The following is a 14,693-nucleotide window of genomic DNA, read 5'->3' on the forward strand; positions in this document are numbered from 1 at the left end:
AAGTATTTTACGTTACTACACAATCTATTGCCAATCGTTCCGTCTCAATTGATACTGACAATCAGAACGAATTGAACTTTCTGATAAGGATGCGTCATCGCTTTCTACTACTTTTATAAGTGAGCAGACGTTAAGAACGCAGTAAAGGTGTCGCCACCTCCGGGTGATTTCTGCAAGAAAACAGCAATGACGTCAACACAGTTTTCTTTGGTGCATGGATCCCTGAGGGTAGGCTACACAGTGATGCACTGCCAAAATGGATCATTGAGGTCTTCTTTTCAGGTCACGAGTATGAGTGGCGGGAACAATATTTATTTAATAAATCCAATATTCTTATCGATGAATACGGTTATCAACTAGGACAAGCATATTAATTGCAAAAATGAGCCATGGAATCAATGTTTACTAAGAACAAAAAATGGCTGGAACTGCCATTAGTTTTACCTTTAAAAAGTGAATAACAATTAAAAATAAGTTAGAAGGTGGCTTCGCTTATTAGAACTGTCTTGCGGCACTGCCTGCAGTGTATACCTTGTCGCTCTGGGAGCATGACGTAGGAATGGACTGTACTGTATGAAAACAGTTGCAGCCTTTGAATCATAATTCGGCTATAACTTTGAGCGCAAAACTCCAAAGAGAGAATTGGTGCTTGGATGCATAGTGGTCTCACGGGCGTTCTGTGGTTAATGTAGTTAACTCATCTTTCTTTTTTTTCCCCTACAGAACTAATGGAAGATCGGCGGCCATCTTGCAAGATCATCATTCGCCAAAACGTATCGTTGACGTGAAATGCTTGCTTTAACTGATGTGAAAGAGTCCAAGAGACTGTGGACATTTTCATTTTTTTTTCACCAAGCTACTTTTGCCAATAATTACCTGTATACATGTAATGGTCATTAAAAAGTACTGTTCAAAATAGCCGCTGAACTAAACGTGGCACCAAAATGATACCAGTTACAACGCGTTAAACCGGAGGAGGTATATTTACAAAGCGTATTAAAAAAATGAACTCTCCTACCATTGCGCTGTCTGTACTTCTGTACTTTAATCCGAATTGTCGTCAACAATTTATCTGTGAATAGATACAATCTTGTAAGTTTGCCTTCCTTCTCCCTTAAGAGTCGACAGCATTAAAAAAAGCAACAATGTTGCATCTATATCAGCATGCAGAGTGCGTGTGTGAGAGACATTGTATCGTCTGCAAGGTCCTCGGCCTGGAATACGAGGCCCATTTGGTCTGACGGAAAGGTCGGACACGAGTCCGGTCAGCCAGGCAGATGGAGAAGGGTATAGAAAAGGAGCCCAGGCGGCTGTAGAATAAAGAGTACTGATAATGCTCAAGGTTGGCGTTAAGGTGGGGAGCAGTTAGGGAACGTGGGATCATGGCGGAGGTGGAACGTGTTCTATTTGGGTGTTTTATATCGAACCTGAATAGCGAGCTGTGCTGTTACAGCAACTATGCCGTTAGTGAAGAAAATGAAGCGTATATTAAACAAATTTTTGAACCTTACTGCGTGAAAAATACTCGTGCGTACTGTTCCAAGATATCTTTTTAACAATGAGAGGCTCAAGAATTGTTGCAGGGGGAAAAAGAGATGTTTGAGAGAATCGCCGAGAGTGCTACTGGCTCGTGATAGCGCTGAACGGACTTGTGAAATTACGGAACTGTTGCTCATGTGAAGACAAAATCGTGTTTCAAACGATTGTTTTCAGAATGACAGCAATAAAAAAAGGAAGAACCATAAAACTGTGCCAGATTGTCAACACTCACTTAGATGATTTTCAGCACCAATGTTTTCCTTATCAGCGTGTAGTTTCCCATAAAGTGTAAACTCACTCGGTGAGGTCGAAATTCCGGCCTGACTGATGTCCACGAACTCACCGCGACAGGGTAGCTGTTCTTGGTAGGCTTCCCTTTCCCGTCACCAAATGCCTTTGGAGGCTTTTTGGTGCAGCGGCTTCAGCAGCATTCCTGTTCGTTGGTACAAACCTTGGCTGGTACTCAAGAATGGTGATGTGGTCAAGATGAACAAAGATGGGGCTGTTCGCGCTGCACATGCCCCCGACATCCGCTTGTCTCTGATAGTTCATCTATGAGGTGCGTCAGTTTAGACACAGAGGGATTCTTTGCTGATCGGCAGATCTCGGCTGTGTGAAAATATCGGTTGCTGCAACTACTTTACGTTGCTTCCGGTAAGTACGTTTGTCGGTTCCCTAGTGGAGCGGGAAAGGTTTCTCCCTTTAACCCCGAACTACATTCTGTCCCTTACCATGTACATTAGTGAAGAGGATGAGTTTCCTCCTTTTAAACGTACTCTATATTCTGTCCCTTCCCATGGAGGGGGTCGTCCTCTTTGACTTTTTTTGTCTCTTCACATCTCGCCTGCAGGGACTTGTTCGAGGCATTGATTCCTCTTCAACTCCATCTGAGACGCTTGGACTCTAGCCACCAGCAAGTGTTACTGGTGCGCATTGCAGTAGCCGGTAATTTAACAATGTGCGGACGCCAACTGAGTCTACAATTGCCACTTCTGTGGGCACTTGCCCGTCGGGTATCAAGACGTGGCCTCTAGCCTTTCGTGTGGGCCCGCTAACTCCCAGCCACTGCAGTGCAATAACTGCTGGCGCTATGACCACAGTGCAGGTAGTTACAAGTGCAGCTTGCGTTGCTGCAGTTGTGGGGACGGTCATTCAACGAACACAAGCAGAACAGAACGACATTGGCTGCCTTTGCGGTGGGGTCCACACAGCGAACTGCTCGACAGTGGCTGCCTTTGCGGTGGGGTCCACACAGCGAACTGCTCAAATTGTCCCTCAAGAGAGCAGGAATCCCATATTCGAATGACATTCGAGAATCGGAATGACATTCGGACTCGACGGACTTCCGCGGTGCTACACGACACTTTCCAAACGCATTCGAAAGCCTCAGCTCGTTTTCAGTGTACAACGATAACGACGGCGTGGGTCACACTAGTCCGACAACGACACTGTATATCACGCTCAACAGCAGCATGTGATTAGAGTGAAATATCTAGTTTACTATAATATCATTGTAATGCGACAAATTTGTCAGGCCAACGACACCGACGAATCCGATCGGCGGACGGTCAGCCTTGTCGGCGGCTGAGCGAAAGCACGATGAGGCGGCCGTGTGAATATGTTCGCGCTTTTAAATGAGTGATACGAACGGCTACATTTCACATGTGCACACCTGAACACTCACCAGCGATAAGCGCTTGCCAAATTAATTTCAGTCGACGACGGCTCCCTTCCCTTCCGCGACGACTAGGCCTAGCGAGTCCGCAGGGTTGGATCTGTGATTGCGGCGGTTGTGAAGAGCGAATCATAAGCTTTGGCGAATGCAAATGGTCACCGAATGTAGTTTTGGCAACAGTGACCTGAAATCAACTATTGCTTACATCGCAGGGTACGTATACGATGAACGGCAAACGCCGGTAAGACCCAGACTGCCGAGCCTTGCTTTACGGCCAGCAGCAGTCGTCGCCGTCGCTAGCTTGCGGATGACAAGTTAGGCCGTTCCAGTTAAAGCGAATGGTCGCCAAACATACTTCTGCATGAAGTAGTTTGAAATAAAGTACTGGTCACGTCGGAGGAAGCTGGGACAAGAAGAGAGAAGCGCCGGTCCTGCTCGATGTCAACAACCCGGCTGTCATGTTTCTCAAGCATGCGATCGCATCATCGCTTCCCACACATTGTCGCACTACGTAAACAAGCACGGGTACAACCGATAAAAAAGAAAACAGGTTGTTTAATAGAACTAAAACACAGATTACGTTTTATGTCAAGAAAAGACCACTAGCTGTTCGTACTCAGAAATGTAAACAACAGTATGAGACAGTCGTCCTCATCGGCGCACTCCTGTGGAAATTTCATGCTGACGCGGTTAATGTTCGTTGGTGTAATATGATCTTGAAGCATTCCCTCAGACAGAACACGAGGTATTTCCTAAACAAACAGCAGAAAAAAGCGAGCAGCGGGTGAATAGCCAGAGCCGAAAGCAGTCGCTCGGCTGTGGGCGGGGCGAAGCGACGGCAGCGGCGACGGCTATTGGTCGGTTTGGGCTCGAAGGCATTCCAAAATCTTGAATGTCTCCGCATAGCTCCGTCGACTCGAATGTCATCTGAACCGAATGCCGTTGAAAAACTTCGTGTAGCAGCGTTGGTTTGGCAGTCGAGTCGGATGACATTCGGTTAGAAGGCATTCGAAACGCCCGTGTAGCAGGAGAAAGCGCTGTTCGCTTCGAAAGGCTATCGCAGAAGTTAGCATTTTATCCCGCCTGACCGCTAGTCAAAGGGCCGCGTTAGATTCGATGCTTTGCCAGGCAATAGCTGTGTAGCAGGTGTTGACGTAACTGAACTTAGACCCGCCGCTATTTAACATCTTCAGATTATCAACGCCTCCAGTATTTCTGTAGCAGGAAATTGTCGAAAACGTAAGACTGAAGTTTGAATTAGGTGATTGCGCTGCTGTGTTCCGGCGCAGAATTTTTGCCCGTACATGTCTGGTTTAGCCATATTTCCCCCATGCGCATTTCGTCGTGAACAGGAATCAGCAGACTATTTTGGCTGTTTTTCAAGCGATTCTTCTTCTCTTTAAGAAGAAGCATGTTGGAGGGAGCAGAAGTTTTTTATCGCCTCAACTCTTCCTGATAATTGTTGCCGGTAATCGCTGGGTCTTCTTTCATCTTCTTGACCGGTACTGTCCCCCTGTTTCGCAAAATAAATGTTTCACTTGGATCGGATTAAAGCTAGAAACTGATTTAATTTAGTGACTTCATTACAGGTGGAAAACAGTACAATGCAATTAAAAGAATAACAGCAGCATATCAGAGAGCAACTGAGCTGAGCCACCCTTAGAATTGACATTTTGTCCTAATCAAGCATGCGGAAGGACGTCCCGTCTCCTTTTCTTGCTCCAACCTCAACTGCACGCCCAGCCACTGCTCGCAGTCACCACACAATTTCTCTGTAAGAAAATAATCATTAAAAAAATACTAGAGCAATGCTCCAACATTCTGAAAGGAAACGTTCCCACGGTTCCAGGGTATACATACAGCAGGCGCACCTCGGATGCCGAACTTATGGGTCCTGACCCGCAGTATTAATAACCCAAACTCGCGGAGACTCGCACAATTTACGATAAGTGGCTCCGAAGTCCGTTAAAGAAAAGAGAAGCAAAACCATGGACGCCTAATGGAAGCGCGGGGTGATTCACCGAAAGCGTCTGGAATGGAACACTATCTACGCAGACTCAGCCCCCCCCCCCCCCCCCCCCCAAGTGTTAATGCACGGAGAAAAGAAAACAAACATTGAAGTCAGGAGTGCACACTTTACGCGAAGTAGGAGCTCACTCAAGCAAACAAACATATATTAAGACGGGTGCGGTGCGTGAGCCCCCCCCCCTTCCACCCCCCCCCCCCGCCTTTCATGGGAACGCACCCGCCTTGGCAACGCGGTTCGGAGGGACGCAACTATACGACACAGACACGCACAAAAAAGCTCACGCGATGCGCGATGAACTCAAAGATGGGCCCTTGCGGCAGCTTGGCTTTATAGCTTCGGCAGTATCATCTTGCTATCATTGTTTGCCACCGGCGTCTCTCATAGCCTGAGTCGCTTTGGGACGTTAAACCCCATAAACCAACCAATATGCACCCATGATGTTCTTTGGAGCGGGCAAAAGACCAGTGGGTTGCATATTCACAGGAGCGCATGCCCGTTCCCATAGTTTATGGCGTGGACTCCACAAACGGCCTCCATAGGCACCCATGCTGGATGAAGGTTCGACTGCCGATTCTTGGCTAACTCACGTTGCGAACAGCAGTTTTGTGATCTTAGGCTGATTCCAACATAATCATCCACGCTCCCGTGCGACAATTAAGCAGCCCACAGTCTGCGCACTGAATAGCCTCACTTGGGCAAGGTAGTGGATGGTTTTTCAAAAAGCCTCCAATATGTGCCGCCTGAAGTGGAGGGTGCCAGGCGGTTGCGGCGGGCGTTCTAAGCATGCCGTCTATCTGAAAACGAGGTTAGAAAGTCATTACGCAACTGCCGGCGGAGACTGAGCCTGACCTCTCTCGCCTGCTTCCGCCGTATCCTCCTCCTTGCCTTTTCACCCTGCGCTTCCGCCTTTCCCTCTTCCACTGCTATCCCTTCCTTCGCCTTTTCACTCTCGCCCTCCATTCGTTATCGTTCGCCGTGCTCTTCGCTCTGCTACAGTTCTCGTCAGATAGCTCTGCATAAGTTATGGTTCTTGGCGGTTCGCCGTACTCCTCGCTTTGCAAGAGCTCCCGTGCTATTCGCTTTTCTAAAGTTCTTGCCGGTTACGACTACAACGACGACGACGTGCAAGCCAGGAACGGACGCTTAAAAGCTGCGCTCTGTGCTTTCAGAAGAATCGACTGTTGGGCGAGTTGGTACATGGCTCGATGATACAAGGCGTAAGAGTGGACAGGACGAACGAAGAACGAACACGGACAAGGCGCGAAAGCACGGCTGGCAGCACAAAACTGAAGCAGGTCGTTTCATCCCATTTCGCTTGAAAACGCAGCTGTCGCGCCCTGTACTAGCCTAGCGTTGCGTGCGGAGGAGGGGTAACAAACATTTATTGGTCATATGACAAAGAGAGTAGGGGTAGGGGTTAGGGATAAGGTTTAGACAGTGCGTGGACCCTCTCGACGGCGCTAGGTGGCTTGAAGTCCATGCTTCTTGGCGACCTCCAGGGCCCAACCCGCTATCCGGTGTTGTGCCTCCTGGTCAGTGCTGGGCAATGCAGTCTCCCATTGAATTTGGTTTGAGATTTGGAGGCTAAGATGGGGATGGGCCTCTGGATGCACGAATAGGATGTGATTGAGGTTTGCTTTAGAATGATTGCAGAGATTGCAGCTGGAATTGTATTCGGGCGGATACATCAGGGAGTGGATATAAGGATTTGGAAATGTACCCGTCTGAAGTTACCGCCAGGCAACCTGCTCTGCTTTGGTGAGGGGTTTGTGCGGGGCAGGGTATTTGAGCCGATCGTTTTGGTAGTGAAGGGTGATTTCATGAGAGGTTACCAGGCGCTCCCTTATGAACCAAGGGCACCGGTCGCATTATGCCCGGTTGACGAATCTTCGGGCACATTCATGAGCTTCAGTGTTCCCTGGGTGGTAGGTATCTGCTGGCATCCATATGAGCTGGAATCGTTCTGTGAATAATTTGGCTCTTGCCAGGATGGAGACAGCTGGGCCATGGAGCCTTCTCTTAGCCAAGTTGCTGACTGCTTGCTTCGAATCACTGAGGTACCCTGCCCTGGTTCCGGCTATGACCGCCTGCGCAGCCAGCCTCTCTCGATAGTTCAGTATTGGGGACGTGGCCGTCACCAGAGGTTTGCAGTGGTTGTCTGCGACCGCGAGTACAAATTCTTTCTCGTCGGCGTATTCTGCCGCTCCCACTAGGACCGTTTCCGGCAAGGGGTAGTAGTGTTTATGCAGGGCCATGGTTTGCGGTTGGAGCGCAGGACGCGACTAGAAAGCGCTGTGCACGACGAAAGACGTACACCTGATCCATAGCGTTGTTCTGCATTGTGGAATGCCCATTTCAATCCTTTCTTCCTGGCACATTCCAAGGCCCGCTTGCACGAAGAAAATTAGAGAAGCTAGTTCCCAGTCTCGCATTACTCGCGGTTAAGACCACGGTGCTAGAAGTGGTCTAGACCCTGCGCTAGGTTTGAGGAAACACGCATAACTGCATGGCTTACTTTGCCCATGGACACCTCAAACGCGCCGTGAGGGAAAAAATGACGGACGGTTCAGCGTGGTTAGCAGAAATGCAAATTAATCTGTTCACCGGTTTTTGCTTCAATTTCAATTCGGTTCGAGGCTTAGTTTTCAAGGTCAAGCATGCTTCAGACGAACATCGATGAAATCGCATAGTGGAGGCTCGCGTATTAAAACTGGTGGGGACACCGGTGGCTCCGCCTTAACTTTTAAGGGTATGAAGCAGAAACATTAATGGGTTCATGCTCACATATGCTGAATTGGTCAGAATTGGTCATTCTCTACTTCACATTCATAGATCTCTGGGAGTCGTCATACCACTTCTGGCACAATGGTGCATCGGTTAAGCGATGCGCCACTGCCCCGGAAGGTGGCTGTTCAAAACACAGACGCCAGTGGGCCTGTGAGACCCAGACTGCTTTTTCCGAGCAAGCTGTCGCTACGAGTCATTAAAATGCCACCTGCCAGTGTGGGGAGTTTGTTCTCAACCTGGTGGCAGGGTGAGATGATATCATAAGATCACGTGTCATAGGTTGCCCACCTGTCCCCAAGGGTGGCCCATCTATGTTAAATCGTTTTTTTTTATGGGGGGGGGGGGGGGGGGGGGGGGCAGGTCGTTATGGAGCTCACTTGAATACCCCAATTAGCGTAAGCTGAGTAATTACTGCCTTGTGTAGTGCCTTGAGTAATGAGTAATTACTCCCTTATTATAGCGTAAGCTGATTCCGCTCGAAATTCAACAAACAGTTTTGCCCTCTAGAAGCGAACTAAGCGCACCTGACTGTCGCGGGGTGTTCATGTGTAGTGCGGTCCTGTCGCCCTTGAGTTCGCACTGGGTCGCCGCTCGGCTCCACGTAACAGCCCCTGCAGCGCGTCAACTATTCCGAGGGCGTCCGCTCTCCGGCCAAGCCCACTAGAGCTGACCGCTTCTCCTGACTGCAGACGAAAACAAGGTGACTAATGCCGGATGGCCTATAAAACCACGACAATGTTGTCGTGGAGACAAATAACAAAAAAAATACTGGACTGCACGAATGGCGCGAAGCCCTTCGCGCGCGGCACGGCGTAGCGGGGCGAAGGCCGCGCTGATTGCGTCACAGCACGGGGGAAGCGCGTGCGACAGCGAGGGGCCGTCGTACGCGACTCGCTAACCGGTGCCCATGAATCATCAAAATAAAAACAATCGCAGCGCGGCGCCGCGAAGAGAAATAAAGTACACAAAACAGAACGAAAGAGAACAGAGAGAGAGAAAACTCGAGCGCGAGTTGGGAAACAGCTGTTGCGCCGGTGCACCTTCCCCGCCTTCCGCACCGTCTCTTTCGCATGCGATCACGAGACCAAGCGGGCGGTCGCTGAGACCGCCGACGACATCGCGCACACACCCGCGCGTTGCAGCGCTCGCGTTCTGAACGACAGTAACACTTAGCGTAGATTGGACGCAGCCCGGTGGCCCTGTGATAACGGGATAACAGCCCGAGGAGGGCAGCTCCGCGAAGGGCCGTCGTCTCGATCGCCGCTTAGCTATCGCCTTGGAAGAGAGGAGCAGAAAGGGAGAGCAGCGCACAGGACAGACCCCCGCGCGGGCACTCGGCCAACTCCGCCGCCTTGGAGGTATTCGCATCGGGCGGGGGCTTCGCTTGTGCGGCGGCAGCGTGGCTACAGCGGCGGTGGAGTTGCGACGTTGTGGCGGAGTCGCTCGGCGGTTCTTAGCGGCGGCAACGGTTGCGGCCGGACGTTTGTGAATCTGCCGCGCTTCCTTCTCTGCGTGGAACGAACATAACGTCGAGCCGTCAGCGGCGGGAAAGACGACATCGCTTTGTTGTGATCGGCGGTCGCTGCGCTGTAGGCACCATGTGTTCCGCGCGACCGGGCGACAACGACAGCAACGACGACGACGCAAACCGGATGTGCGGCGTGGGTCGGTTCAGGCCGCGCGCGCTTCAAGTGTTCGCGCGGCCGCAGTTGTTCACGCTCCTGTACAGCGCCGTCGGCATTCTCCAGAACGCGCATTTCTACTACTTCTTCGCCATCATGTCGACTCTGCAACGTCGCTACGGGCTGTCCAGCTGGTCCATCACCGTGGTGCTGTTCGCCGACAGCGCGAGCCCCTTCTTCGTGAGCTTCCTGGTGGGCCACTACTCTCGCTCGGTGTCCAAGCCACTGCTCATCTTCGCCGCCATCTTGGCTCTAGTGGTGAGCTGCGGAGTGAGCGCGTTGCCTTTCTTCCTGTATGGACCCGGGCTCGCCCTGGCCGTCGACGACTCGGCGCCCGGGCCGGATGCGCTGGACAGCTGCCAGCAGGACTCGGGGCGTCTGCTGACCGACCACGGCTGCAGCGGCCGCGGTTTGCCGGAGTCGGTGGTGGTGACCGCAGTGCTGTTCGTGGCCAACTGCTTCTACGGTTCCGCGTACAGCGTGCTGTTCATAGCCGGGAGCACGTACGTGGACGACAGCGTCAAGAAGAAGAATTCGCCGCTGCACTTTGGTGAGTGTCCAGCCGGTGAGATCTGCTTTTCGACAATGTCGAGGGCACAATACTCACTTAGCGAGGAAGGAAATGAAATAAAGGATATGAAATCTATATCGCATCGTGATTTTTTGTGCGGTACAAGTGACGTCATGGGGAAGTGGACGAGCCTTCCAGGTGAAAACAGAAGGACAAATAGCACGGACTGGTGTAAGAACCTTCCGAATAGGAGCTCCGCGTGCTCTCGGCGCACTGTGGAATTTGCACCGCATGCTATAAACCTCGCGCTAGAGTGTAACATCTGCTTTATAGCCCGGTTTGCACAGACGCTTGGCGCCAATCTTGGTTTTTAAACGCATGCTCGTACGTGGTATAACCATGCAGGCACCTGTGGGCGCTCATTTTCGGTTCGGTAGCAGTCATGGGGACGCCCTCGACTATCTTCCCCACATGCCTAGAAGGGTTAAAGGAAGGCCAGATTTGGTGTCATCAAGAATATTCAATGCACCTGCCTGGCGGTCTGACCATAGTGTTACTGGTTTTTATGTAGGAGGAAGCGCTTAATTCTGTCACTGCATTCGATGGAGTGTACAGTGACGCTCCATTGAAAATATTATTCTTGATTGAAAATCGCTTCTTTGTATCATCTTACTTTATTACCATACCAAGACCTGGCACTTGCCAGCGAAGGACTCAGCGCGGCTTCTCATGGCACGACCGTTTCGTGCTTTCACACACACAAGCGTCCACAGAGGGAGGTCGGTATGGAAATGGGCGGGGCACATTTCGGCACATACGCAGGTTACAAAGTTCTGTTTTTAGCAGCAGTCGGTCGATGAAAGGTGTCGAGCCCGTATAATGATGGCACCATGAAGGGCCATTGCCAGAAGCAGTCTGCTGTTCCCTTCTCCACGAAGCTCTATATTTCGGTTGCCGCTGTCTTGGCAATCCGAAACAATACCTATGCGCAATCCTACTAAAACAGGTACTCGTTGCAGAAGCCCTATTGGGGCGTTGAAAACTGACTTATTTTTTGAAAGACAATTGTCGAGTAGTTACGAAAGCAGTTTTGGACGTGCCTCTTCCGGCCATGGCACTAATTGAGAGAGTAACTGCACTCTTCAGTCTCCTCATGGACCAAAATAATTAAATGGACTCATCAGTTACTGCAGTTCACGTGCGCGCTTATATTGGAAGTTTATAGGCTGTCTTATTCTTAAGCTATTCAGTATGATGACATTTTCAAGCTACTACTTTATTCCGCGACATCTGCCTCCAAATTTCTCCACCAGCGTGATTACGCATGCAAGATGGCGATGATCGGCGCTCAATACAGCCGGATGTACGCATCTGCTGCACGTGGCTCCCTTCCCGACATGACCTACCAAAAGTGCAAGGAAAATAATTATCAGTTTCGCCTCACGATGTGCGCCTTGGCGGCGCCACCGCTACATCTCGCCAGGTGTAATTTTGCCCCGATAACCACCGTCTTGTATTCAGTTGGAAATTCGGATTCTCGAAATTGAGTTTTATCCTGGTTGTGTTGGAAATGTGGAGGTTGATATCTCGCAACATTGGCGTGCTAAGGGCATTCCACTAAATGGAACAGCTTATGAATGTGATGGCTTCTAACTTTCCATTGAAAATATTCACATTAATGCGGTGGCAAAGAGTTCATTACTTGATTTAATTATTTCATTTAATTGATGTCATTTAATTGATTAAGATACCGAGGTCAACCTGAATCCCCTCACTCTCAAAATATCTTTTGTGTGCTACTCACAGTTTGTTGTAGGTATATTGACAACTCAGATTTTAACAATTTGTATCTGTCACACACACACACGCACGCACGCACGCACGCACGCACGCACGCACGCACACACACACACACACACACACACACACACACACACACACGCACGCACGCACGCACACACGCACACACACACGCGCGCGCGCGCGCGCCTGTCGGACGTATATGGCATCTGTCATGGTCGTTGAATTCAGTTCACTACAGAAAAATGCCCGTTTGTAAACAATATTGCTACCCTTCATTTATTTCATGCTTTTCCGCTAGCGTTCAAGATCCGTCCCAAACCGACTCTTATTGAAAGATGCCTGTCATTTTTTGCTTACTCTTCAAAAATATCGTCCTATGTATTCACTTAAGACAGAAATGATCTTACTGTTAACGTTTATAGAGAAAAATACCACTATATATTTCGTCGTTATTCTCTAGCGCAGCCATTAGCTGGGTCACAGAACAGCTTGTTAGTGTTCACGAAGACGAGTGGAAAGGGAGTCAGCAAAAAGAACGAGAGGACAGAATGCACAGACCAGAGATACGTCTTTGCTAAGTTACGAGGTAAATGGGCAGGCCGTCCGAGAAGTGCAACAGATATTTGTCAGTGGTGGGAATAGAGTAATAGAGTGGACAGCAAGCAGTGCTAAGCGCAGCCGGCGGCAACCAGCTGAAGATCAGATGAAGGGATGAGACTGCGATTTTGGAAATATACTGTTCAGTGAACAAAGTCGAGGTGACAGCCTTCCTGATATTAAAATAGAGAATAGTAAACTGGGTGATCGATGTAGTGCACAGAACATAAAACGGCGGCTCATTACTGCGACAGAGTCAACACTAAGGAAAAAGATTTGATTGGTGGCCTCAGTGAATTGGGTGGAGATGGGATAGGAGCAGTGGACACAAGATAGGAATAACTGGAGGTCAATGGAAAAGGTCTTCGTTCTGCTGCCACTTGTCTAATCATGATGATCATGTGCTGTTTTGATCGCTTGAAAACGTCTGGGAGAGAGAGAGAGAAAGTACTTTATTTGGCAATTTCGGTTTAGTCGCCGAGGATGTAACGAACTGGTTCCAGCAGTGCCAGTCGATCTTCAAACTGGTCCAAGGCTAACCAGGGAATTCTGGATGGTAGGGGTGGGTAAGGAAAGTTGGGGAATTGAATGGCGACTTGGCATATGCAGAGGCAATGCTCTAGGTTGGCGAAGGTTCAGGGCAGTTAGGGTTAGCTGGGAGACGGTGTAGGTAGGACCGGGAGGAGGTGTGTAATATGTTCAGCTATATTTTGCGGAGTGTTCCGGGTGTGGCGCTCCCATATGTTTTATCGTCTCGCCGAGCTCCTCTGGGATTCTTCCATTACCTTCACCTGCAGCGAATAAGCGGGCAGTCGGCGAGTTACGTCTGGTTTTTTTATCCAGGCGTACTCAGGAAACCATATTTACTTGTCGATAACACCCATTCGCTGAACACGCTATCCTGATGCCCGACAGTGCACGCAAATGTACGAGCTGTCAGCGATCTTGACACAGTTCGATAACTGAGTGCCCAGAACAGCACCTCACCTGATCGTGCTTGGACCTCATAGATGACGTAGGATACGCATCCTACATGTTGAATGCTTGATATAGATGTCGTAAATAAAGAGTTTATTTGATCAAAGTAAGCTGCGTTTCACGCTTCCAAGCAGTGCCATCGCATGTCGCGGACATTTTGGCATGGGACTCCGGTTGTTTTCCGCTACAGCCAGTATTCTTTTTTCTAGGCCGTTCAGGCGAGCTCAGAGCCCCGTGCTGCCTCGCGGAGCCCTTCCGTGCCAAAACCGAGAGGGAAGCGTCACAGGCAGACGAGCGTGACTCGCATGGCTGGCTACGTTCGTAAGAACGTTGCCTTCAGCTGTAACTTTTACCTTTTTCTGTACCGACAGTAAAAGGACAGTTTATGGGTCCCCGTTCGTGGTTTCTCGACCTTGGTTGTGTAAGCGAGCGTTCTTTTCTATCCTTTCTCTGCTGTTCTTTCGCAGTGAGGGGTCCCCCAATTTTATGACCCGAGACGCGGGCGCGTTTCCCTTGGAAGCCGGGAATGCGAAGCTTTCGGTAGGGTGCGCATTCTGCATGAAGGCTGATTTCCCAATCCCAATAGAACGGCCCGAGTAAGTTGGGCCGTCGTCGTTCGCGACGTTTGAGGAAACCATCGAGCACGCGGACATGAGTTTCATGTGTGTGTTTGTGTGTTTTCGACGTGAATGTGTGCGAGGCTGAAGCGGACATTCAGTGAGTGGACCGAGCGACAGCGATAACATGGATTGCTAGTTTCTGAGTGAATCTGCGGACCTGCGACTGAGTGCTTTGAGGGAGTGCAGTGAAGGTTTTGTCTGTAGGAGGTCTAGCAGTACTGGCGAAGTCTTCTTCTATAGACCTTATACTTCAGTCTCTAAATATAGCACTTAGGTTCATTTATTTATGAGTTTTTTTAGTTGTTAGCAGCGTCGAACTAAAGCTTTTGCAATTCATCCCAGCAAAACCTATGAGCACGGCGCATCCGCGCTGATTCTTCTTTATAGTGCTGACTGGAGGCAGAGTTTCTTTGCCTGCCACAGCGCTGCAATCTTTATGCCATTGCTGTAAAGGCGATTGTTGGGGTGCCAC

General features: G+C 49.8%; 2 protein-coding genes across 4 annotated transcripts in view; both read left to right on the forward strand.

The window, feature by feature from the left end:
- The window catches only part of LOC149342376 (disintegrin and metalloproteinase domain-containing protein 10-like), a 33,914-nt gene extending 31,468 nt beyond the window's left edge, over nt 1-2,446 (forward strand). The window contains exon 15 of the mRNA XM_089546789.1: nt 2,390-2,446. Within this exon, the coding sequence (XP_089402915.1) occupies nt 2,390-2,446 (57 nt within the window). The remainder of the gene's footprint in view (nt 1-2,389) is intronic.
- A 6,667-nt stretch (nt 2,447-9,113) lies between these two features.
- The window catches only part of LOC149342377 (solute carrier organic anion transporter family member 2A1-like), a 37,353-nt gene continuing 31,773 nt past the window's right edge, over nt 9,114-14,693 (forward strand). For all 3 annotated transcript variants that reach the window (XM_089544652.1, XM_089544653.1, XM_089544654.1), the window contains exon 1: nt 9,114-10,262. In XM_089544652.1, coding sequence (XP_089400778.1) covers nt 9,629-10,262 — 634 coding nt within the window. In that variant the 5' untranslated portion in view covers nt 9,114-9,628. The remainder of the gene's footprint in view (nt 10,263-14,693) is intronic.

This window comes from Amblyomma mixtum, chromosome 5 (genome assembly GCF_055824585.1).
Source record: "Amblyomma mixtum isolate Tamu chromosome 5, ASM5582458v1, whole genome shotgun sequence".
Taxonomy (NCBI): Eukaryota; Metazoa; Arthropoda; class Arachnida; order Ixodida; family Ixodidae; genus Amblyomma; species Amblyomma mixtum.